This window comes from Protopterus annectens, chromosome 6.part0 (assembly GCF_019279795.1).
Source record: "Protopterus annectens isolate FY-2018-M chromosome 6.part0, PAN1.0, whole genome shotgun sequence".
Classification (NCBI taxonomy): Eukaryota; Metazoa; Chordata; order Ceratodontiformes; family Protopteridae; genus Protopterus; species Protopterus annectens.
In genome coordinates this window covers 30,224,586-30,250,531 of record NC_056737.1, presented here as the reverse complement: position 1 = coordinate 30,250,531, position 25,946 = coordinate 30,224,586, and the positions used below count along the sequence as shown (strand labels likewise).

Below are 25,946 nucleotides of genomic sequence, written 5' to 3'. Positions count from 1 at the left end.
TCAACAATATCAAATCCATGATGAAAAGATAGGGAGGACTGAGCAAAGACAAGAATTTAGATATAGTAAATGAGAGACTTTTCACAAATATTTTTGGGAGGCATTTGGGGAGCTGGTTTGTAGCAGTGGGTCAATTCAAGTATTAGAAGCAAAAACATTTACTTGTGGAATATGTGCCACAGATAGGTTCATAGGTGAGTACTAGGCTAGCTGCCCTTGTGGGTCATTTTAAGCCTTGCCAATTACCCTTTTTTATGCTGGAAATAACCTATCCCGTTTGGTAATAGATTGGCTTTACCCATTCCATGGTTGCTAATTATATATTACCTCTAATTAGAACAACTTGGATCATACAATAGATAATCTGAGGGGACCCATGCCTGAGATAAAAAAAAATGTAGAAGCTGCCTCTGTCTATTAATAGTACAGGGGGCAGTCCTGGGGTAACTTTTCTGTTTCCCATCCATAGATCTAAGTTGCACTGAATATGAATTCAGGGATGAACTTTGTTTTAGGTGGATGGGTGTCTGTTCCATAGCAACGGTATCCTCTGCAAAATGTTCCTGTCCATTCAAACCATTCTGTTTATATTGCAAAAAAGGTTTAGATCCCTAGTCTTGAGTATTTCTGATGCCATTTAACTTGCTGATGTGCACTAAATCCATCAGTAATGGGTCAGAGGATGCCTCATATGCCAAACACAGGTTAACTTTTAGCAATCAGTAGGATACTGAGTATACTGACATGTCTTTTAGTCAGTTCATGTAGGACATGTTGTTTAGGCTGTGTATCTGTGGGTATCTCTGTGGTCATTCCAGTTGTCGCATGTGTCTGGACAGATACGTGCCAAATGGGGCATTATATTCAATGATTGGCCTAATGAGGGCTGATTAAAGGGGGGTTGATGACATTCCTGGATCTAGACACAATCCCTTTGTTTATAAGCTGTGCAGTAAAGAAGGACTTTCTTACAACAATGGACACATGTTGGTCAAATTCATATTGATTGTTTTATTTTACTTGTTGTCCAGTCCTTCTTTTATCCCTAAAGTGGTATCCGAGCTTACTTTTCAGCCAAACTATCCATCTCCCTTTTTTCTTTCCTGAATCTAAAAGTGAGGGAGAAAGGTACACCATACCTTGGATGACCACAGACAACTTGGGTGCTATCTGAACAGAATTAAATCTTTCAGATCTTTGTATCAATTGATCATTTCTTGTGAAGGCAAGAAGAAGGGACAACCTGTGTCAAAACAGACCATTTTCAAATGGTTGTCTAAGTTTATTACCTTGTTTTTGGTATGTTGTTTATGCCATGGTGCAGACATTTATTTTTTGTTGTTCCTAGCATTGTCTTTTCAGGGCTCAGCCTCCCTTTCTCTGTTATTTTTTGTTGTTCCTAGCATTGTCTTTTCAGGGCTCAGCCTCCCTTTCTCTGTTGGCATTAAAAAATTGAAAATTCTGAAGGGCTTCCACGTCTGAGGTCTTCCTGTCTAAAAGGAGCAGGGAGGTCGCTTTTCAAGAAAAGGAATATTTCTCTTGCTCTGAGGATGAGGAGAAGCTGTCTTACTTTGGCCATTTGCCACCAAAAACTTACCAAGATTATGACTCAAATGACATCCTCTATACTGCCTCCCTGCCCCCGAGGACCTTTCCTTTGGGGGATACCCTGCTTGCCTTCATCTAGACAACTGGTAATTCCTCCTGTACACATTGTATTGGATTATGTCTTTGAAGACATTGCCTTGTAATATGATTCTCTACCCCCCCCCCCAATACTCATAGGAAGCCAGACAGGTTTTACATAATACTTGAACATTACATGCACCTCTACAACAAACCTAAATGCTGACCCTTCTGTAGTCTCTACTGAATCCACAAAAGATGCACCTATGGGACCAACAAGACAACTTCTGCTTGATGACAGGGAAAGTAGATTATTAGACTAATTTGGGAAGAAAGCTTATACCTCTGCCAATACCTACTGAGAGCTTTGAATTGTCAGTTTCATATGTTAAAGTATCTTGTCTCTCTTCAGGACAAAATTCTAGCTGAGGTAAATTTTATTGTGGATAGGACCTTGTTTAAGGAATTCCTATGAGATGGACAGATAAGCTTTACAAGTCTCCATACTCTCCCATAAATGTGGCCATGATGCCTTAGATGCTTCTTACAGAGCAGCTGCCACAGATGGTCATTGGCAGACTTGCATAGCTCAGGACCCATCCCATATTAGATCAGGTAAAGGCTGAACTACTGGATGTTCATTAGACAAGAAATTTATTTTTGATCCTCCAGATGAACAAGTTTTTGAGACACTGGATAAAAAGGATAGCAAATTAAAACTGTGAAATAATTTTACCTATCTCTGACCTCAAGGTACAGTAGGAATTACTTGTCTAAACCTTGCCTTTTCCACCTAGACAGGACAAGGGGAGGCCTCCCTGTGGCAAAAGACCAAGACTCTAGGTGATGGAAACCAAAATAAACAGAGCAGAGAGCTCCAAGGAGCCCACCCAGCAAAGAGATCAACTCTGACTATATACTACTACACCTTCCCCTCCTTCTGGCAGGAAGACTCTCTTTCTTTTTAAACCAATGGAAAACCATCACCAGGGACCAGCAATTCCTCGTTGTCATACAGAAGGGGTAATATATTCAGTTCAGAGAAATGCCACCATTCTTGGGCATTCCAAAGCCAACAAAATGTCAAGAAAGCCTCTTACTGCCTATCCCCAGGGAACTTCTTCACCAAAAATCCATCCTGCCTGTCCCTCCAGGACAATAGGGAAAAAGTTTCTCCTCAAGAATATTTCTAGTTCCAAGAAATGAAGACACCAGGAGACTCATATTGACCTCTCAAAGCTAAATAAGTTATTCAACATCCCAAAATTCAAAATGGTAATGTTGCTAAAACTATTGCTCATGACCTTCCAAGTTGCTGTTATGGTCACATTAGACCTAAAAGATGGTCACCTCCATGTCCCCTACAGCAGGCAGTTGCAGAAAATATTTCTAGTTCTGTGCTTTACCATTTGGGCTGTCTACTGCTCCTAGAGTTTTCACAAAATGTCAGAATATTCTGATAGCACATTGCAAAACTCTAGAGGTTCGTACTTACCCCTACTTAGACTTCCTCATTCATGGAAAAGTTACATCAGAAACCCTAGACACCTTACAGTTCACTGTAGACTGCTTTTAGAAGATAGGTTTTACCTTACATCTTCAAAAATCCCAACCTCTTTGTCATAAAATAATCTTTTATCTAATAACCCTCATAGATTAGGTTAAACAGGAAGCCTTCCTTCCTTCCTTTCCCAAGACAGAATTGCTTTCTTGACAGGATATCTGACTGGTATGCTTCCAGAGCAACTCCTCCCAGCAAGATAATTCTTGAGGATACTGGGGAACATGGTATCCTACATTCTTATCACATTTGCAAAGTTACACATGATGAAACTCCAATGGTTTCTTAAAAAAAATGTTTGGGAACAGTACTCCCAACCCCTCAAAACCCTCCTGCCTCTCTTTCCATGCATGAAAAAAGAACTTCTGAGGTGAAAGAGTACCATACAGAGTAACCCAAGAGCAAGTTTCATCAGAAGCAGACAAGGCCATCACCAGAGACAGTTCAGGCATGGCTTGGGCAATCCACTTAGGTACCCAGAAAGTTAGATATAAATCAGAAGTTTCTACCAGTCTACCTGCCCGAAAAAGCTTTGCAACAGAAATCAAGCCCAGGGACACTGCAAATCTAGACAGATGACACCACAGTTATGTGGTACGTAAACAAATAAGGGGGAACTTTGTCTTACCCTCTTTGCAACTTTCCCAGGAAAATCTGGATGCTGGCTCAAGAAATGGGGATGATTCTCATAGCCTCTTATATCCCAGGCCAGAACAGTACTTGCAGGTTCTCTAAGCAGGGAAATTCTAGATCTCAATGAATGGATGTTGAAAAGAGAGAGGTCTTCCTGGATCTAACCATGTAGTGGGGGATCCACTGAATAGACTTGTTCACCTCTCACCACAATAAGCATCTGTAGAATTTCTGCTTCAGAACACAACAAGGCAGGAGCTTGGAAAATAGATGAATTATTTTTCACTTGGGCAAACAAGTTTCTGTATGCATTCCCCTGATCGAGGGTACTGGCAAGATTCTGGGCAGACTGACCCAACATGATCCTAGTTGGCGCCCTTCTGGCCGAGGCAATACTAATTCTCCCTTCTCCTGACAACTCAGTGAGGGGAGATTCCACACCATACCATAGGAAGGAGATGCAGTACTTGTCAGGGCTCTTTAGGCTAGGACTTTCCTATGCCATCATTAAGGTACATGCATCTGCATTATACGATTGCCTGCAAAGTACTCCACCTATCTTCCCACACCCCCATATGAAACTTTTTCTAAAAGGGGTGATTCAGTTGAGACCACCTCGAAAGAACCCTGTTCCAAAAAAAGAAGGGGCTTGAAGGCCTATGCTAGATCTGCCCTTTCTCAATCTTTTTGTCAAGGTCCCAGAGTTCAAAATATTATTTTTTCAGACTCTGTTTCCTATTCTCCATTTTCTTACTTTTACAATAAACCCAGACTTAAAAAATATCTACTATCACATTCCCATTGGTAAGCAAAATTCAGACTTTTGTTAAGATTTTTTTGTGCGGCTCACATCATCCATTATTTATCTTATCCTGTGGACTGCCTAATGCTTTTAACTGCAGGGTGGTTGCCTCACACTGCTCAGAGAACAATGAATTTTTGTCTCTAAAATGCAGACCCTATTACTTGCCTAGAGAGTTTAATGGAGCGAGCATAACAGCTGATGTTATGTAGTCCTATCTCGTCGTAATTCTTGCTGGATGGGTTCAGAGCCAATATTCGGCTCCGACTCGGCCGATACTAAAGCTCGAGAGCTTTTACTGGCTCGAGGCTAACCCCTATCCCATGGTGCCTCACAGCAATTCCCCAGATCTCGTTTGCCACAAAAGCTTTGAGGTTGTCTCTACTGGCTCGTTGGCTAAGTAATAGATTTATTTACTAAATCTTTTACTTTTCCATCTTTTTCTTCTTCTTTACATCCTTTTTATTTATATCTTATTTATATCTTATTGTGTGACTGTTCTGAGAGTTTGACCCCTATTTTTCCCCATAGGATTGCACGGCCCATTTAAGTTAGAGCGCCATAGTTGCCCATTTAACTTAGAGGGCCTTTCCTCCCTGTGTTTGTCTTAAAAAAAAAAGTTTACAATATACGATAGATTCTCCTTTCTATCTTTACTGTCTTCGCTGTTATTGTTACCTTAGTAGATAGTAGTTTAGTTAGTATTGTCTTCTCTGGCTAGACAATAGTTGTTCCTGTTAGAATGTCTAAAGAAAAGGAAAGAGAACATAAGGACCATTGCCCTTCGGGGTTTAAAAAGTGTGATAGATGCTCACAAAAGATGTCATTGACAGACAGTCACTCCAGTTGCATGTACTGTTTAGGTGAAGCTCACTTGCAAGAGCCCTGTACCTTTTGCCATGCGTTCATTAATATGGTCTTGAATGAGAGAAAATGTAAACTCATTGATAGGGGTCTTATGACCAGTTCCTTCCAGGAACAGCTGGAACTTGGTCAGGCAGCTCCTAAGACTTTAAAATGTAAATCTCCAGCCCCAGTTTTGGAGCTGTCGAAAAAGTCCAAAGTGTCAGAGCGGAGTAGTTCTGGCTCCGATTCAGCTTCTTCTACATCGGTACCGTCGGTCTCTTCGGTGCCGAGGCAACCTTCGACATTGACCCTGTGTCACCTACTTTGAGATCTCCTATTTTGGAGAGGAGGAGATCTCCTTCTGTCTCCACCCAATCCTCCAGGACACTCTTAGATGAGGACATTGAGCGGTAGTGAAGAGGTTGCTTTCTGATCCAGCTCTGGCAAAGAAATTGGCCCCGCCGGACCCAAAGACTTCGGAGCCCACCCTTTTGCAAACCACTGCTCTTCCTCTTGACTGCTTTGCTCTCAGAGCCAATCACTTCAGGTTCTTTGGTGTTGGATCCGTTGGTTCCGGAGATCCTCCCTGCTTTCTTGGAACCGATTACTCTATCCTCAGTGACTCAGTCTGGAGCTGAGGGACCTGGGAGCCGATGCTCTCGAGTCAACTCCGAGGGGGATAGTCACCCTGGGTTTTCTTCAGAACCGTCCCTCCCTCTCGGTGCCTCAGCTCAACTCAGCTCGGTTCCCACATCTGCTTTGGAGCTGTTCCCCCTTGCTAGGAGCTGACTGTCCTTCTCCTCAGGGTAAAGGTCTTCTTCGGAGCAGGGGGGAAAGGCTTTCAAGGCAGTAGAGAAGGCTTACCTCTGGAACCTGTGTCCCACCAGCAGCAGGCAGCAACCTCTTCTCCCCTGCCACCCCCACAGTGTAGGGAACCAGAGACCCAAGCAGCCCCCATTGGAGGTATCCCCTCTTCCGAGACCTCCCCAGATTATCTCACTGGAGAGCTCCCTCGGAAGAGACTGTGTAAGAGGAAGCATGTTGACTCACCTGAGTCTGTCACTTCTGACACTGATTTGGAAGAATCAGAAGGGTCCCCTAGATCCCCCTCTGAGGATGTCTCTTTTAATGACATCCTAGAAATCCTTAGAGGGGTGACTGGAAGACCTCTAACCCTACTGAGGACGAATCAGTGCATCTTGAGGCCTTTGGTTCCTGACCTTTCACCTCCTGAGTGGCACCGCCTTATGACCTGCTGTTTGGGGTCATATCGCCTCCCCAGAAAGCCTGGACCTCCCCAGACTCAGTGGAGCCCATAACGAGGAGGCCAAATAAATTCATGATGGCATCGGAAGATAAGTCCCTTCTTACCAAAGGAGCTCCCGTTGATTCCATGGTGGTAGCAGCGGCCACCAAGAAGGAGTTTTCTGAAACATCTTCTAATATCCATCCTCCTAACAAGGAGTCCAGGACGATGGATAGGTATGGGAAGCTTACCTTCTCTTCAGCGGCATTTACTCTAAGATCGCTGAATTACCTTACCCATTTCACTCGTCTTCTGAGGGATCTCCTGAAGGAGTTGGGAGATACCCTTCAATGTTCAGTAGCTCCGGGATCCATGGATAAGATTTCTGCGCAGCTCTCCACCCTTATGTCAATAGCTAACTCCTCCATGAGGCTGATATCGTATGCAGCGGACCGAGAGAGTAGGGCAACTGCAGCAGGAATCTCTCTCAGAAGACATTCTTGGATGCGTCTTTGTAATTTCACGGAATCCTTTAAGTCTTCCTTCACCAACATCCCCTTTGATGGTTCATCTCTTTTTGGACCTTAGGTGAAAGAGACCTTGACCAGGTGTGAGCAGGAAGGGAAAACCTTATCTGCTGTCAGAGTCCATTTCTCCCTCCCATTTAGACCCTATCCCAAGGGTAATACAGGAAGAAAAATGTGGTTCCGTAAATCCCAAAAAGGTTTCCCTCAGTCACAAGGTCAACCCTCCCCTAGAGGCAGAGGGGGAGGATATAATGGAAGACGCCGTCCTCGCGGCAGAGGAGGTCCGCAACACCAGGGAGATAGAGAAACCTTCTCTGATCGTCCCTTCCCTCACCCCTGAGAGTTTGCCCGACTGTCCGTCTCTGGAGGCAGCCGGGGGTCATCTGCCTCTGTACCCAAGCACCTGGCTAAACATTTCACAAGATCATTGGGTACACACCATAATATTCCGAGGTTATCTGATCCCCTTTGTTTTCAACCCCCCAGCAAACCAGTCTCTACCAGACGTGCCACCCATTCAACTAGACCGTGCAACATCAGAGGTCATCTCGTTGCTGCAAAAAAGAGTCATCCAAGAAGTCCCCACAGAGCAAACAGGATCTGGAACTTACTCTTGATTCTTTTTAGTTCCAAAAAAGACAGGGGACTGGAGATCAATTCTAGATCTCAGTAGACTCAACAAGTCTGTAAAGAAATCTAGGTTCCGAATGATCACTCTGCAGTCGATATTTCCCTTTATCGGGAAAGACAATTGGATGTGCTCAGTAGATCTTCAGGTCACATACTACCACATCAAAATGGACAGGCGCTCCAGAAGACACTTACGCTTCTGGCTGGGAGCCAGTCATTTTCATTTCCGAACACTGCCCTTTGGTCTCACTACAGCCCCCAGAGTGTTCGTCAAATGTATGGCAGTAGTAACGGCTCACCTGAGATGTCAAGGATTCCAGGTGTTTCCATACCTAGATGACTGGTTCCTCACTGCTACCACAAAGCATCAACTCATCAGAACCAGGGACGAGACTCTATCCTTGTGCTCTAGTTTAGGCATCACGGTCAACCTAAAAAAAAAAAAATCAGCCTTATCTCCTTCACAGCACATTGTATTCTTAGGCTCAGAAATAGACACAACCATCATGTCAGCAAGGCTAACAACAGAAAGAGTAGAATCTCTATGCAACCAAGTCAGATCCTTGCTAAACAGTCACAAAGTTCAGGCCAGGGTAGTCCTTCAAGTCCTAGGGACTATGGCTTCCTCCATCCTATTAGTTCCTCTAGCCCATCTACACATGAGAGTACTTAAGTGGCTACTATTTGACCAGTGGTCGATGCAGGATCTTCCTTTGTCTCATCAGAGTCTCCTCACAAACACCTGCAAGAAGGATCTGACATGGTGGTTGCATACAGAACAACTTCTCTTAGGTCGTCCACTTGTTCCTCCCCAAGGGAAAGCAGTTTTGACCATGGACGCTTCCCAGATGGGGGGGGGGGGGCATTATCTGGGAATGATGGTCCAAGGTATTTGGCAGAACCACGAGAACCACTTGCACATCAATGTTCTGGAGATGAGAGCGGTGCTATATGCGTTGCAAGCACTTCACAGCTCCCTTCCCACTGGCACAATTGCGATCCAGTCAGACAACATGTCTGTCTTGTGGTACATAAACAAGCAAGGGGAACCAAATCTTACCCGCTTTGCCGAGAGGCCTTAAGAGTTTGGAAATGGGTGATGGACACTCAATGTTTTCTAATAGCAATGCACAACCCGGGGAAGTCCAATATTTTAGCAAACAAACTCAGTCGAGCAATTGCGATACCTCACGAGTGGTCTCTGAATACAGAAGTTGCGAAAAAGATCTTTCACAGATGGGGCCAGCCTTGATGCAACCTACCTATTTGCCACACACCTGAACACCAAATGCAGCAGCTACTTTGCCCTATTTCCCCATCCAGGGAGTCACCCAGGGATGCTCTAGTCCACAATTGGCCCCTGGGACTTCTTTATGCCTTCCCACCTTTTCCTGTCATCCCAAAGGTAATACAGAAAGCAAAACAGTTGAAGAGTACCATGATTCTCATTGCTCCTTACTGGCCTCGACAAGTTTGGTTTCCCTTCCTGTGACCCTACCTTTTGGAGGAACCATGGATTCTGGAACCATCTCCAGACCTCCTGATTCATCAATCGGGGCAGTTCCATCCCACCATCAAATTGACAGCATGGCTGCTCCAGTTCCACGAATAGCCAGGTGCGTTTCCCTCTCCCCTTCAGTCAAACACATTCTGATTTCATCCCATAAGCCTTCCACTCGGAAGTTATACTCCAGCAAATGGAAAAGGTTCTCTATTTGGGCTATAAACCAAGGCTTAGATCCCTGTACAGCTCCTATAGAATCTATTTTGTCCTTCCTTGCTTCCATTTTTCATGAAGGAGCTGCAGCCGCTACAGTCAGAGTTCAGTTAGCTGCCATTTCTAATTTCCATTTTGGCTTCATGGGAAATCCCATCACGTCACACTCTTTGTGCAAAACCTTTTTGAAAGGAGTTCTCCTTCTCAGGACTCCAGTCAAACAACCATCAGAACCCTGGGACCTGAACTTAGTTTTCACATCATTAATTGTTGCACCCTTTGAGCCCTCTTCTTCATCGGATCTGAAATTATTATCTTGGAAAACACTATTCTTAGTAGCCATAACCTCTGCTAGGAGAGTCTCAGAATTGCAAGTTCTTACTATTCAACCTCCTTACATTATTTTCCACAAGGACGGAGTCTCACTCAGGACAAACCCTTCTTTTCTTCCCAAGATATGCTCAGAGCATAATCTTAACACTACTATTGAGCTACCAGTGTTTTTTCCAAATCATTCTAATAAATCTGAGTACAGACTACACCAATTAGACATTCACAGAATTCCCAGGTTTTACTTACACAGGACTAAAGAATTCAGAAAATCAGATCAGTTATTTGTTTCCTTTTCGGACAAAAATAAAGGCTTGCCTGTTTACCCTTTCATAATGGCTTTCAGATTGCATTTCCTTTGCTTATCAAACTGCTGGCAAACAATTACCAACAAAGTAAAAGGGCAGTATCTACTTCATGTGCCTTTAGATCTAGGCTCCCAATTGATACTGTTTGTGCAGCAGCTACTTGGGCAAGACCACATACCTTTGTCACTCATTACAAATTGGATTTGACCTCCCAAGACAGGTCATCCTTTGGATCCACTGTGCTGAAGAGTCTCTTCGCTTGAGCCACCCGGGATAAAGATGCTTGGGACGCTGTCCCATCCAGCAAGAATTACGGCAAGATAGGACTACATAACATAAAGAAGTTATGTACTTAACATTTCATGTTTGTAGTCCATCTCGCCTACATTCTTGGCGTCCCTCCCTCCTACCCCCCTTCCTGTTCCTGGAGGATCTGGTGGACTATACTGTCTATTTGCTGTCTGACCTGGTTGTAGTTGTTGTCCACCTGGCATGGATAATGTTACATAATTTTTTGTCTGTATGTACAGAGTTTTTGATAGTTTTATAACTGATAGGTACTTATTGCTTTCTTGCAAACAAGATCTGGGGAATTTCCGTGAGGCACCATGGGATAGGGGTTAGCCTCGAGCCAGTAAAAGCTCTTGAGCTTTAGTATCAGCCGAGTCAGGGACGAATATCGGCTCCGAACCCATCCAGCAAGAATGTAGGTGAGATGGACTACAAACATGGAACGTTATGGTAAGTACATAACTTGTTTTTTACATTCCACCCAGTGCAAACACCAATGCAGCACTTGCCACTCTGTACCAGTCCAAAAGTGAACTCCAGAACAGGAACCCAGAATTTGCCCATGTAATTGCAGGTGACTTTAACCAAGCCAACCTGAAATTAGTACTACCCCACTACCATCAGCTTGTGAGCTTTGCGACCAGAGGGGAGAATACACTAGATAAGGTTTTCACCAACATAAAACTGGCATATAAGGCAGCACCTTATCCAAACCTGAGCAACTCGGATCATCTTACCATCATGATGTTTCCTGCATACAAACCGCTGCTAAAATCAGGAAAACCATCAAGGAAGCAAATAAAGCTATGTCCTGAGGGTGCGGTCACAGCACTGCAAGACTGCTTTGAGATTATGGACTGGTAGATATTCAGGGAGGCAGCCAAAGCAAATCACCAAATAGACCTTGAAGAGTATACAGAATCTGTTATGGTCTACATCTCAAAATGTGTGGATGATGTGACAGCTACCAAAGACATCAGCATATGTGTAAATCAAAAACCATGGCTGGCCAGTGAGTTGTACGAGCCTATAAAGGCACGTAATGCAGCATTCCAATGTAAAGACAAGGATGCCCTAAGGGTGGCCAGAGCAAACCTAAACAAAGGCATAAAAGAGGCAAAGAGAAAACCTGCAGAAGAAAAATCCAGGGTCACTTTAATGACCAAAGGGATTCTAGACATCTATGGAAAGGCATACAAGACATAACTGACTACAAACCTGCATCTGCCCAGTGTGACAACAGTACAGAATTCTTAAATGAACCAAACAGACTCTTCAGCAGGTTCGACACAAACAACAAAACTGTGGCAAATAAACTACCTGTCAGTCAGGCTGAGGAAGTGCTATCCCTCAGCACAGCTGATGTACTGAAAACTTTGAGATGAGTTAACCCAAGGAAATCAGCTGGTACAGATAACATTATGGGCAGGGTTCTCAGGACCTGTGCTGCACAGCTGGCATTAGTACTCACAGACATTTTCAATAAATCACTGTGATTAACCATAGTACCAAGATGCTTCAAGAACTTGACTATCATTCCCTTACCCAAGAAACCACAACCAGCAAGCCTGAATTATTATCGCCCAGTTCCTCTAACATCAACAGTAATGAAGTGCTTTGAGCGGCTGATCAAGAACCATATCTCAGCAAGCATACCTGCACAACACTAGATACCTTTCAGTTTGCCTGCAGGTCAAACCACTGCACAACAGATGCCATATCTTTAGCACTTCATGAAACCTTGATTCAATTGGAAAATAAGGACTGTTATGTCAGGATGTTATTCATCGACTTCAGTCATCCTCCCGAACCTAGTGATGAAACTAATCCAACTGGGCATCAACACTCCCTTGTGCAGTTGGATATTAGACTTTCTCACAGACAGATCCCAAAAGGTATGTGTGGGAAATAATAGCTCTAAAAGCATATCTCTCAACACGGGTGTACCAAAGGGCTGTGTCCTGAGTCCTCTACCTTTCACCTTGTTTACACATGACTGTGTAGCTAGATATGAATCCAGCAGAATTATCAAGTCTGCAGATGACACCACAATCCTAGGCCTTGTCAGGAACAGTGTGCAAACAGCATATAGAAATGAAGTGGAACATCTGCTTGGTGGGTGTGACAGCAGCAATCTGGCATTGAATGTCAGCAAGACCAAGGAACTGATTGTGGACTTTAGAAGCTCTCAGGAAGTACATCATCCCCCTGAAATTAAGGGAGTAGCCGTACAAAGAGTCAAGAGCACTAAGTTCCTGGGTATACACGTCAGAGGACCTGTCTTGGTCAGTGCACACCAACCACACTGTCAAAGTGCAGCAACATTTGCACTTCCTACAGAAACTGAGGAAAGCAAACCTGTCACAGTCCATCCTCCAAGCCTTCTATAGGGGAACCATCGAGAATGTACTGACAAACAACGTCATTGTATGATACGGGAAATGTAATACCTAAGATCGCAAGGCTCTCCAGAGAGTAGTAACAGCAGCAGAAAAAATCATTGGCTCTCCACTGGCATCCTTGGATGACTTACACAAATCTCAATGTATTGGAAGAGCTAGAAAGATAATAAATGAACATACTCACCCTGCTTGTGGGTATGTCCTCCCGCCTTTCCTCGGGTCGACGTTACTGCAGCATGCACTGTAAGATTTCTAGACTCAATAGAAGCTTTTTCCCCTTATCCACCAGATAGCTGAACTCTAACAACAGGCATGCCAGAAGCCATTCTGCTCTTTCAAGCAGTTAACTGAATATTTTCTTGACTAATTCAGTCATATACTCTCATGTCCATTTAGTGCAATATCCAAATCTTCATCTGTCCTGAAACTTCAGTGTGCAACACTCTATGCAATATTTTTGCTTCACAGGTACCTGTTAATGTGAAAATTCAAGATGTTATGTGGTCTTATCCCGCCTACATTCATTACTGATTGGTTCGGATCCGATAATCGGCTCCGACTCGGCCGACTATTTTCTAGCACGAAGTCTCTAATTGGCTGGGCTAATCCGTATCCCAGGATGCACCTCTCCCAAACCCCCAGATCTCGTTTGCCGCTCGTTGAGTTAGGACGTGGTCTCGAGCTTGGCTGTGGCTAAGTACCTTTTTGACTAAACTTTCTAAAGTTTTTATACCTTTCTGTCAAACAAAAGCTATTTTCATAGCTATATTGGGTTTTGTGTGTGTTTTGAGCTTGTTAGAGTTTTGTGGAGAGTGTGTGTGGTTTCCTTCTGTTTGGCAGGCTAGGCCCGTTTAATTTAGAGGGACCTAGTCCTCTCCTTCATCTTGTTCTCAGTGTTTTCTGTCATCGATCCCTAAGGAGCATTTAAATTAGAGTTCCTGTAGTGTATCCCACCTTCCTGTTGTTGTGTTGAGTGTTTGGAATTTGTTGGACATATCTAAAGAGCAAAAAAGAGCATAAACCCTCCGGGTTTAAAAAATGCTCAAAGTGTGCCTATAAAATGTCTATGACAGATGGGCATGCCATCTGTGTTTATTGCCTTGGTGCGATTCACTTACAGGAATCCTGCAGTGTCTGCCATTCCTTCAGTTCCAGGGTACTGCAGGAAAGAAAAATTAAACTGATTTTGAAGGGCCTGGTCAAGCCCTCCTTTGAAGAGGATATAGAATCTGCTTCTTCTACTGGCAAATCCAAATCAACCAGAAGTAAGAAACGATCTCTGGCTCCATCTAGTTCTTCGGAGCCCCCGGAGAAGAATTTGAAAATAGTTACAACTTCCTCGTCTCCATTGGCTTCAGAGCCGCAGGAGCTCTGGTTTGGATACTGCTTCCTCGGCTCCATTGTCTTCAGGGCCGCAGGAGGTATCGGTGGTACTGGAGTCGACCTCGGCTCCAATCATATTGGAGCCGATTCAGAGCCGGTTACCCAGTGTTACACAGGAATCACTAGGTAGGAGATCCTCATCTCCTTCAGTTGCCTCCAAATCCTCTAGGTTATCTGATTTGGACGTGGATAGGGTGGTTCAGAGGCTCCTTCAGTCGCCAGTGCTAGCCAAATTGTTTTCGGCTCTGACCCAGTCGGCTCTGGAGCCTATTCCTTTTTCGGTACCGATGATTCCTCCTCCAAGCATTGTGTCATCGGAGCCGGAGTGTTCGGCGCCGAGTGATGTCCTTACGCCAGCTCCAGTACCCCTGGCGGGTTTATCGGAGCCGTCGTCGGCTCCAGCCATTTCGGTTCCATCATCTGGTTTCGGCACTCGGGTTTCCTCGGTCGGGCCCGAGGGGGAAGCCATGAGGAGCTCACTGGCTAGGTCGTCAGTGACATCACTTGGATCGGCCACTCCGTCTCCATACACCCCGACTAGAGCCTCTGATGCCCCCCTATCAGTGGACAGCAGAGCTCGAAGGCCTGAGGACACCCCATGAGTGGTCCCCAGCTTTCTGAGGGCCCCTCAGAGTCTGTGCCTGAGGAGCCTCCCAGGAAGAAGTTGTGCAAGAGGAAGCACATAGACTCCCAAGACGAGTCCATCACCTCGGATACCGACCTCGATGATGCAGAGGGGCCCCCTAAGTCGGCCTCTGATGACGTCTCCTTCTCCGACATCCTGGAGATTTTGAGACAGAGAGGCGACTGGCCTTCCAAGCCCCCCTCTGAGGAGGAGTCGGTATTCCTCAAGGCCTTCGGAGCTCAACCTTCCACCTCCTGGGTGTCTCCACCCTTCGATGAACTCTTAGACCTGATTTGTCGAAGGGTGTGGGAGCACCCTGATTCCGTGGAACCAGTGCCCAGTCGTCCTAATAAGTTCCTGTCTGCTCCCCCGGGGAAAGAGTTTTTGACAAAAGAGGTCCCTGTAGATGCCATGGTGGTGGCGTCAGCTACTCAGCAGGAAGTTGCAGAGGCTTCTTCCTCCGTCCATCCTCCTAACAAGGAGTCCAGGAGTATGGATCGATATGGGAAGTGTACCCTGTCTTCAGCAACCTTTACACTGCGGTCTGTGAATTACCTTTGTCACTTTACTCGGCTCCAGAGAGATCTCCTCAAAGAGTTGGAAGATACCTTGACGGGTAACATGCCTGAGGCGGTAGCGCAGACTGTTAACACCCAGGTGTCTACCCTTGGTTCCATTGCAAACTCGTCCATGAGGCTCATATCCTATGCAGCCGAAGGGGCGAGTAGGGCAGCTAGCTCAGGCTTGGCTCTTAGGAGGCAAGCCTGGATGCACCTATGTCACTTCGCGGAGGCCTTCAAGTCTTCCTTCACGGATGCCCCCTTCGATGGGTCCTTTCTTTTTGGACCCAAAGTGAAAGAGACTCTCACCAGATGTGAACAGGAGGGTAAGACTTTATCTGCCATAGGGGCCCGTTTTTCTCTTCCCTCTAGGCCTTATCCCAAGGCTCAGAGAGTAGGGAAGATGTGGTTCAAGAAATCACAAAAGTCTTTCCCAGCCACACATGGTGAGTCCCCCTGCAGAGGCAGAGGTGGGGGGAATTATTCTAGAAGATGCCGTCCTAAGGGCAGAGGAGGCCCCTGCTATCTGGGAGACCGTGACTCCTTTCGTGGATCTTCCTATCAGAATCCTTGAGGGATTGCCCGACTGTGCTGCTCCGGAGCCAGTCGGGGGTCGTTTTTCGAGGCATCCTCAAGACTGAGAGAGCATCACTCAGGATCGATGGGTGCTTCGAATAATCACCGGAGGTTACACCATTCCCTTTGTCTCACCCCCTTCCCTAATCAAAAAAATCCCAGACGTTCCACCCAGTCAAAGGGATCAAGTAGCGCTAGAGATATCAAAGCTGCTAAGAAAAGGAGTCATCCAACCGGTCGCCTCAGACCAGATCGGATCAGGTACTTACTCAAGACTCTTTTTGGTGCCGAAAAAAACAGGGGACCTGAGACCCATCCTGGATCTCAGTCAATTGAATCACTACATCTTGAAGTCCAAGTTCTGAATGGTCACTCTTCAATCCATCTTCCCATTGTTGGGAGAGGGAGTATGGATGTGCTCCATCGACCTCAAGGACGTCTATTATCACATCAAGATAAACAAGGCATCCAGGAATCATTTACGCTTCTGGCTGGGAGCCAGTCATTTCCAGTTTTGAGCCCTGCTCTTTGGTCTCACCACAGCCCCCAGGGTGTTTACCAAGTGCTTGGCAGTGTTGACAGCTCACCTGAGACATCTAGAATTCCAGGTGTTTCCTTACCTGGACGATTGGCTCATTACCGCCCCCACCAGGCATCTCCTCATCCAAGCTAGAGAGGCTACCATAAACATTTGTCAAAGGTTAGGAATTACACTAAACTGGGAAAAATCTGCATTGCTGCCCTCACAGCATGTTGTATTTATAGGCGCAGAGTTAAACTCGGTCCTAATGAGGGCCTTTCTACCTCAAGAAAGGATTACAGTGTTGCAATCTCAGGTCCAGGCTCTATTGCCCCGGAAGAAGGTCCAAGCCAGGTTAGTTCTTCAGTTATTGGGATCCATGGCAGCGACCATCATGTTAGTACCCTTAGCCAGGCTACACATGCGGATCCTCCTGTGGCTTCTATCAGTCCAGTGGTCTTATCAAAAATTACCCCTCTCTCACCCAATTCTCCTCACAGAGCATTGCAGGCAGGATCTCCGTTGGTGGCTATGTTCCTCCAACCTGGACAAGGGGAGGAATCTAGTCCCCCTCTCTCCTGCTGCCACAGTGACCACGGACGCTTCCCAGATAGGGTGGGGGGACATTATCTGGGCAGAACGGTCCAAGGCACATAGCAGGATCATGAGGTACACTTACACATCAATGTCCTGGAGATGAGAGCAGTGCTGTTAGCGTTGCAAGCACTTCAGAGCTCTCTTCCCCGGGGAACAATTGCTATTCACTCAGACAGCATGTCAGTTGTTTGGTACCTGAACAAGCAAGGGGGAACCAAGTTTTACCCCCTTTGCAGAGAAGCCATGAGAGTGTGGAATTGGGCAGTGTCTTCCCAACGGTTTCTAGTGGCAACGCACATTCTGGGAAAATGCAACGTGATAGCAGACAGGCTAAGCAGAGCTATTCTGATGCCTTACGAGTGGTCTCTGAACAACCGAGTTGCTACTCGGATCTTCAGCAGGTGGGGTCAGCCTTGCTGCGATCTCTTTGCCAGTCCCCTCAATGCCAAATGCAGCAACTACTTCACTCTGATCCCCCCACAGGGGGAGTCACCCAGGGACTCTCTAATCCACGGTTGGCCTTCCGGTCTGCTCTATGCCTTTCCTCCATTTCCTCTGTTACCAAGAGTGATTCAGAAAGCCATTCACTTGGGAAGCAAGATGATTCTAATTGCTCCACACTGGCCCCGCCAAGTCTGGTTCCCCTTCCTTCAGCAGTTCACTGTGGACGATCCTTGGACTCTGGATCCAGTACCAGACCTTTTGACTCATATATCGAGATAGCTCCACCCCTCCCTACAGTCCCTCAGGTTGACAGCCTGGCTGCTCCACTTCCATCGGTAGTTAGACTACATTCCTTTCCACCTGAGGTGGTGCATATTCTTTCGTCGCCTCACAAGTCCTCCACCAGAAGAATTTACTCTAGCAAATGGAAGAGATTTTCCATCTGAACTCAGGCACAAGGACTGGACCCTTTCACAGCCCCTATATCGGCGGTCTTAGACTTTTTAGCTATGCTCTTCTGACAGGGCTCTGCTCCCTCGACCATTAAAGTGCAGCTGGCAGCCATTTCTAATTTCCATGTATCCTATAAGCCCTCTCTTATGGGCCATAAACTTTGCAAGGCCTTTTTGAAAGGAGCCTGGTTACTGCGTCGTCCTGTGTCAGAACCCGTCATACCATGGGATGTAAATCTGGTATTGCAAGCCATCACTTCCCCGCCCTTTGAGCCAGCTGCCACTTGCAAACTAAAATTCTTATCCTGGAAGACGGCTTTCTTAGTGGCCATCACTTCGGCTAGAAGAGTATCAGAACTTCAAGCATTGTCCATTAGACCCCCGTATTTGATATTCCATAAGGACAGGGTATCCTTGAGACTTAATCCGTCCTTTCTCCCTAAGGTGTCGTCTACATTTAACCTCCACCAATCCATTAAGTTACCTGTGTTTTTTTTCCCAACTTCTCCAACAAGGCAGAGTTCAAATTTCATCAATTGGATGTGCAAAGACAACTAAGATTCTATTTACACAGGACAAAACACGTAAGAAAATCAGATCAATTGTTTGTCTCTTTTTCGGAGAATAGAATGGGTAGTGCACAATTTCCTAGTGGATTAAGGATTGCATTACCTTTATTTACTCATCAGCAGGCAGAAACTTACCCTTCCCAGTCAAGGCTCATTCCACTAGGGCGGTCTCGACTTCAATAGCGTCATGCCAAGCTTTCCTTGGACGACATTTGTGCAGCGGCCACCTGGGCTTCTCATCACACCTTTATCTCTCATTACAAGCTGGACGTGGCATCTAGAGGCCGGGCTTCCTTTTGTTCCACGGTTCTCAGGAGTATTTTCCTATGAGCCTCCTGGGTTAGAGGTGCTAGGGACGCTGTCCCATCAGTAATGAATATAGGCACGATAGGACCACATAACATCAGTTAGTTATGTACTCACCATAACGATTGATGTATGTGATCCATCTCACCTGCATTCTTACGTACCCTCCCACCTTTCCCCTGCCTGAAGGATTTGGAGGATAGTTGCTCTGAGACCCTTTAGAATCGGTTTATTCCCATTTCCTGGTGGATGATACTCCCCTTACTGAGGTTGGTGTATGTGGAGTGACTCGGATGTATGCAAACAAGATCTGGGGGTTTGGGAGAGGTGCATCCTGGGATACGGATTAGCCCAGCCAATTAGAGACTTCGTGCTAAAAAATAGTCGGCTGAGTCGGAGCCGATTATCGGCTCCAAACCCATCAGTAATGAATGTAGGCGAGATAGACCACATACATCGATCGTTATGGTGAGTACATAACTAACTGTTCGTGCAATAGCTACTTGTGCAATACCCTAAATGGCATATTTTTATTCATGTAATGTCTGCAACGGTCTATCCTAATATTACCAAATAGTAACTGTGTGTATGTTTCTTGCACTGGGAATGAAACAACATAATTTAATTTAACTGCACTATGTGCAGATCTAAATGACAGTAAAGTTTACTTTGACTTTTACTTGACTCCATGGATATTTACAACATGCCTAGCTCATGTAATTGCTTAATGCTGACTTCAAATCATTCATCCAATAATTGTCTTCTTTTTATGGACTCTTTTTCCAGTTATCTAGAGTCCTTAGTAAGTGTTCAAAGTCTTTTATTCAGGCTATTTTTTCAACTGAACTTACAACAATGTTTTCTCACCCCTTCTCACAGAATTGTTTTCTCTGGATATTTTTTAGATTTTGCATGGTAAGTGACCTTCTCCCTCCAGACAAAATAGAAATGTACCAAAAGTTCTTCCAGAGTTTTTCCAGTCAAAGCCAGGTTTCTGCCAGGGAATTGCTTACGATTCTGGGTGCATGGCTTCTATGATTCATATGATTCCCCTGGCCATACTTCACGTGAGAAAAATCCCAGTGGTACTTCGTCAGTCTGGACTCAGCACTAACACACACTACCTTTTCAGATCACTGTTTTGGGGTTCTAAGGAAGGTGATTCTTTGCTGGGTAGACAAGCTCTTTCAGAATCCAGGTCTTCTACTCTCTTATCCATTTCTCCTTCCATTTCTCCTTCAGTCTATCACAACAGATGCTTCAGACCTAGTATGGGAAGTGTTTTCCAAAGGATTCAAAATACAAAGTCTGGAACAAATTTGACAGGAAAAAAGTACATAAATATCAAAGAGATGATGGCAGTAATAAATGCTTTGATAGCCCTAGCTATCTCTGGTCAGAAGGACCTTTAAAAGTTTTCCCAACAATACTGCATTAATGTGGTACATAAACAAACATGGGATGCCAGGTCTTTCCACCTCTGAAGACTTGTTATAATAGCCTGGGAGATAGCAGCATGGCTCAGTTCTACACTTCTGTCTTGATTGTAGCAGACAAGCTAGAGAGGACCAGGACAGACCTCCACAAATGGAAGCTTCATCCTGAAGTCTTAAAGAATTGATCTTGCTGTGGAGAACACATTAAGTAGGTCGGTGTGCCTCCTGTCAGAACAGACAACTAAAGACATTTTGCTTCAGGATTCCTTGGAAACAAGCCTGGAAGACAGGTGCCTTCTTTTTCTTATGGACATGGCTGTTCATCTATGCCTTCCCACCCTCAAGAATATCCAGGGTTCCTCTAAAGATCCAGAAGGAATCCCTAAAAATTGTGGTGGTGTCTCCCTTTTGGCACAGGCAGCAATGGTTCTTTCTTATGAATCTGGCAGTTACTGCAGGCTTTTTCACAGAATGGTTGTACTCACACAAGGCAGGAGATGTTTGATACACCCCAGTCTGAAAACTCTGACTGTCTGGATGATTGAATTGTAATGCCTTTTAGGCATCTTTTTTTCTGAGGAAGTGCAGCAGGTATTGAAGAAGACTAAAAAAAGTGATACCAGGAAATTACACATGTAAGTGAAAATTATTTTTTTGTTGGTGCAATTCCAAGTCCTGGGATCCTTTGAGGCTTGCCTCTGGTTCTTGATTTTTTGTGTGTTACTATCCTCTGGCCTTTCGTTCGACGCTTTCAAGGTTCACTTGTGGACCATTTTGGCTTGCCTGTCCTGGGGTACCCTCCCCTTTCTGCCTATCCTCAAGTCAAGCAGCTTTTGAAATGGGGTTTTGCATATCCATCCACCTAGAAAATAGGTGGCTTCTCTTTCGGATCTTAACTTTTGTGTTTGAAAAACGTACTCCTCTTCCATTTGAACCAGCTCATTTGGCTGAGTGGAGGTTGTATCTGGGAAGACTATTTTACTCATTGCTACAATTTATGTTGGACAAACATCTGAGTTACAAAGTCTTATGAGTTAACCCTACCTTGTTTTCCACAAGGACAGACTTTAGGTGATAACTAATTGTTTTATGTTGAAAGTGGTCTCAAAGTTTACATTGAGCCAGTCTGTTACTCTGTATATTTTTTCCTGAACCCAAGAACAAAGGAGAGAAAATTATTTATACTTTGGATGTTCGTGGACCACATAGACAAAACTCCCATCAGGAAAGCTGACTAGCTGTTGGCCTGCTATGCAGGTAAGAGGAAAGGAAAACCTGTGTCAAAACAGACCATTTTGAGATGGCTGTCTCCTACCATTTTTTCTATACTCACCAAAACAAACCACTTCCAGGCAGAGTTAGAACCCATTTTGTTAGGGCTTTGGCTTCTTTAGTGGCTTTCTTGAAAATGGTGGACTCTCATAGCACAGTTGTATGAGTAAAATAGCATGACAGTAGATCTTTGAATGGTTGTTGTAGAAATTGTACTCTCCTTCCAGCCCTCACTCTTTTGCTTTTTTCTTTTTTTGGTATTGCCATGGTGTGATTGTATACACCTTTGTGTATATAGTTACTCTTGTATTATATTTCCTAGCATTTTTTCCCATTTAGGATAATTGCTTCCCTTCTTGGGGCAAGAACACCTGAAATTTTTGGCATTCTGTCCTTATACAGACCTCTTCTCGAGCTCCTAACAGAGCATGAAGTGTTCCCTAAAACTTTGAAAAGCTGGCCGTTGGCAGGGGATAGGACACACATGGCTTACTGTACTCAGCAGTGATCTATTAAAACATTTACTGTTTTGGTAAGTTTACTTGCGTAACTGTCCTTTACTAAGGATTGTCTGAAAAAATATACGTAGTCCAGTAAAATGTTTATTCTGTTAACTTAACTTTAGCCCTGAATGTGAGCCATGTTTGGTACATTAAAAATTAAACAAATTTTATCAGACTTGGTGTAGGTTCTGAAGTGTCATGTCTACAGCAGTAGCTCCTAGTAAAGTATTGATTTTGTTAATGTGTAAACTTTATTTGGGCTTACATTAGTGCAGTAAAAAAAAACAGTGCTAATAATGTTAACTGATAACTGCCATTTTACTGTTTTTTAACTAGCAATGAAAAGCTTCATTTGTCACTGCAAAAATCTGCTCACTGACGAGATCATACAGAGAATACTTCTGATCTTCCCAAGTGCTGTCGCTTTGTTAACACAGTAGGTATTGAAACTGTGATGTCTTCTTGTGCATTGCTAGTGATACGCTTAGTCACAGTGGATTAAGTTGTCATTCTAGTTACATGGTCAAGTAAGCAAGTATGGCTTTTCCTGCATATAAAGTTGAACAGAAACTGCATGTGAAGTATAACATTTATGAAATGCACATTTACACCTTCAGATGTAACATTGATCTTTGAATCCAGGATCAATCCATTGATCTTTTATCTTACAGAAAGGCCTCACTGAGGACTGGTGTCAGAACCATGACCTTAAGCTCAATGCCAAAAAATGTGTCGTCACCCCCTTTGGGAAAATCCCAGTTCCCATGAACTACCACATCGATGGTAGTCCATTGAACACAGAAGGCGTTATAAGAGATCTGGGAACACAGGTTGATAGCAACCTCTCTTTTGAACACCATACTGCCACTGTGGTCAGAAAGTCCTTCTGTGTGGCACATCTTATTACTAAGGGTTTTGCATCCAGGAAGAAAGAGCTCATGGTCTCCCTCTACTCTTCCCTCATTAGGTCGGTCATCGAATACAATGCCCCATTTGGCATGTACCTCACTAGACACATGCAACAACTTGAGAGGCTGCAAAAGTACCTCACAAAGAGGATCTTAGGCCTTAAACACTTGTACTATACGGACAGACTCAAAAAACTCCAACTATTCTCTGTCTCATATCACCTACTTACAGGCAATCTCTGCTTGACTTACAAAGCCATGTCTGACCCAGCTCTGTTAGAAATGCTATATCTAAAGAAATCCCAATCCCTCTGCACCACACGCTCCAGAGACCTCAACGTCATTACCACAATCAATGGAACGTGCTGGAGGGACATGTTCATAACCCAGAGACTGCCCATGCTATGGAATACATGTCAAACAGAGCACCTCACTGGTCCTCTTTAAGAGAAATCTTGATGAGTGCATGGGAAATAAAAAATTCACCTTGGGGATCACTCCAGTGGCTCTACTCGACAGAGGCACTGGAAACTAAGGTCGGGTGGCATGATGCCAGGGTAATCCTGTGGGCTAGGCTTGTAAAAGCTCCAGGGCCATTAGCCTAGTGTGCACACCTATGAACCTATGAATGTCAGCTGTGTACAGTGTAGCTGTAATACTGTACTGCAAAATATAGCCATTGATCCCAAATTAGTATACGATTCCTGGATCTGAAAAAAAAGTACATTTTAGTTGGTAGGAGCAGATATAATACCAAAAGCCAAAATCTGAAATATTTGAGTACCATTTTCAGAGTCTGTAAACTTGTGTTATTTATTCAGCTTGTTCTGTACTACCACTTAATGTTCATTTCCCAATCACAACTTATAATATATAAAGTATGCAGATAAATAAAAACTTGTGTTATATGTGGTACACAACAGATTTGTTTCTGCCTCCTCACATTTTTTTTCAAACATTAATCTGGTAGGCAGCGTGAATTGTACTGTGCGTCAGCATTACCCATTTAAATTTATTTTACAGTAATATTATAAATGGTGTGCCATTTAACCTTACAAAACTGTAATCCTTTAATTTCTACTTGTGGACCAGTTGTATCATTTTCTTCGTCTCCTTGATGGTAAAATCTAGATGGATGTGCACACCTTCCCATCCTTTGCATACATTTTTTTGTTGTTTTGTGATGCATAAAAACTGGTACCATGCAATAGTTAGCCATTCCTACCATTAGAACATTCGCTTTTTATTTGCTAGCTTACATTCTTATGTAGAAATCTCATAGCAGATGAAAGTGAGTTGCATGTATAAACTGTCTGTTTTCCTTCAGTAATTGTTCTAATGAAAATAACTTTAATAACAGATCCTTACAGTATATGTAAGCCACTCGGTGGCGGGGGGTTATTCATGTATAATATACTGCGCAATCTCATTTCTCTGAGGGTTGCTTATTGTGTCATGAGGAAGTGAGTCAAAGAATGGTGTAGAGTGAAACCTCCTGCAAATAATGCTGGATAGATCTGCATGTAGATGGAGCAAGTTAACCATGTGCTCTGCACTGGAACTTTATACAAGGACCAAAATAGTTCCGTAAACCTTACACAAGGGCCAAAATAGTGCAGTAGAGAAAAATTCAAAAACAAGCTTTGCCTTGCTGTTGAGGAGAAGAGAAGGGAGGACTGAATTTAGTTGTTTTACAGTATATATCTATTGCTGTCTTTAGCACCAGAGAATGGACAGTTAATATTGCAGCAGGCTAACTGCAGTAAGGATCTGTGTGTGTGTGTGTGTGTGTGTGTGTGTGTGTGTGTGTGTGTGTGTGTGTGTGTGTGTGTGTGTGTGTGTGTGTGTGTGTGTCAGAATGTATGTTTATCTGTAGGTGCCAGTACAACAGCACTACATGACTGGTTGAAGGAGCGCTTAACAGTTGTCTTAGCTGCCTTTACTTCATGTGACTCCTGCTTGTCTATAAATCCCTAGTTAGCTCTGTATTCGCACAAAAATAAAGCACTAATAGCATAGTGGAGCTAACATCTCTGAGTACTCATCCCCCCCATGATGTCTTAAATCCTATTGTTGAAAGGCAAAAAGTGACCGACATTAATCTGTGTTTCATTAGTGGCTTTTCACATCAAGATATCTGATATCCAGCAGGTTTAGGTTTTTTTAATGAGTAGAATAGCTGTACCATTATCATCATAACATTGTTGCAGTAAGTGTTTTCATTGCTTCAGTTCTTACTGCTAATGTATTGACCACTGTTATGTACTAGAATGTCTTTACAGCCATCCAAAAAGTAACTAGTTGCATTCAGTTTCCAGCTGTATTGAAATTAAATGGTCCTTCTTCATTAAAGAGTAGCAGAGGTTCATCATAAGGCTCATTCCTGCAGAACATTCTCAATCATGTTGTAATTGTCTGTCCAGTCAGAGCAAAGTAGATATTGCCTATCAGGTGATCAGATTACCCCTTCCAGCCCTCCCACTGTGAATGTCAGTTGGACAGTTGTCTGTAAAAAGGACAATATTCTGCTACTTTGCCATTTCCATTTTTTTACTATGCCCAAAGTGGGACACAAAAGGTATGGCTAAAACCATGAAGTCATGTGTGGTTGCTGACAAAGGTATGGTGCAGTCACAGTTATAGCCAAACTATGTCTTTCATTGCTTCACTGCATTATTTTTTAAACACCTTTATTCATAGGTGCAAATAGATTGTGAAAATCAAACAAGCAATGTTTACGTGTCTTTCTTTTTAACAGTTATTCAGTCCAGCATAAATTGCTCAATTCCTGCATTCCCTTAAACCTTTCTCCTCTTCCTGGACCTTAAACTGCATGCATTATTCCCACAAATACCATTTATTTATATGTAATTTGC

At 44.0% G+C, this 25,946-nt stretch overlaps 1 protein-coding gene across 2 annotated transcripts in view; it reads left to right on the top strand.

The window, feature by feature from the left end:
• Positions 1-25,946, top strand: part of HEATR5A (HEAT repeat containing 5A) — a 2,570,019-nt gene that overhangs the window by 753,296 nt on the left and 1,790,777 nt on the right. For both annotated transcript variants that reach the window (XM_044073826.1, XM_044073825.1), the window contains exon 12: positions 22,499-22,598. In XM_044073826.1, the coding sequence (XP_043929761.1) occupies positions 22,499-22,598 (100 nt within the window). The remainder of the gene's footprint in view (positions 1-22,498; positions 22,599-25,946) is intronic.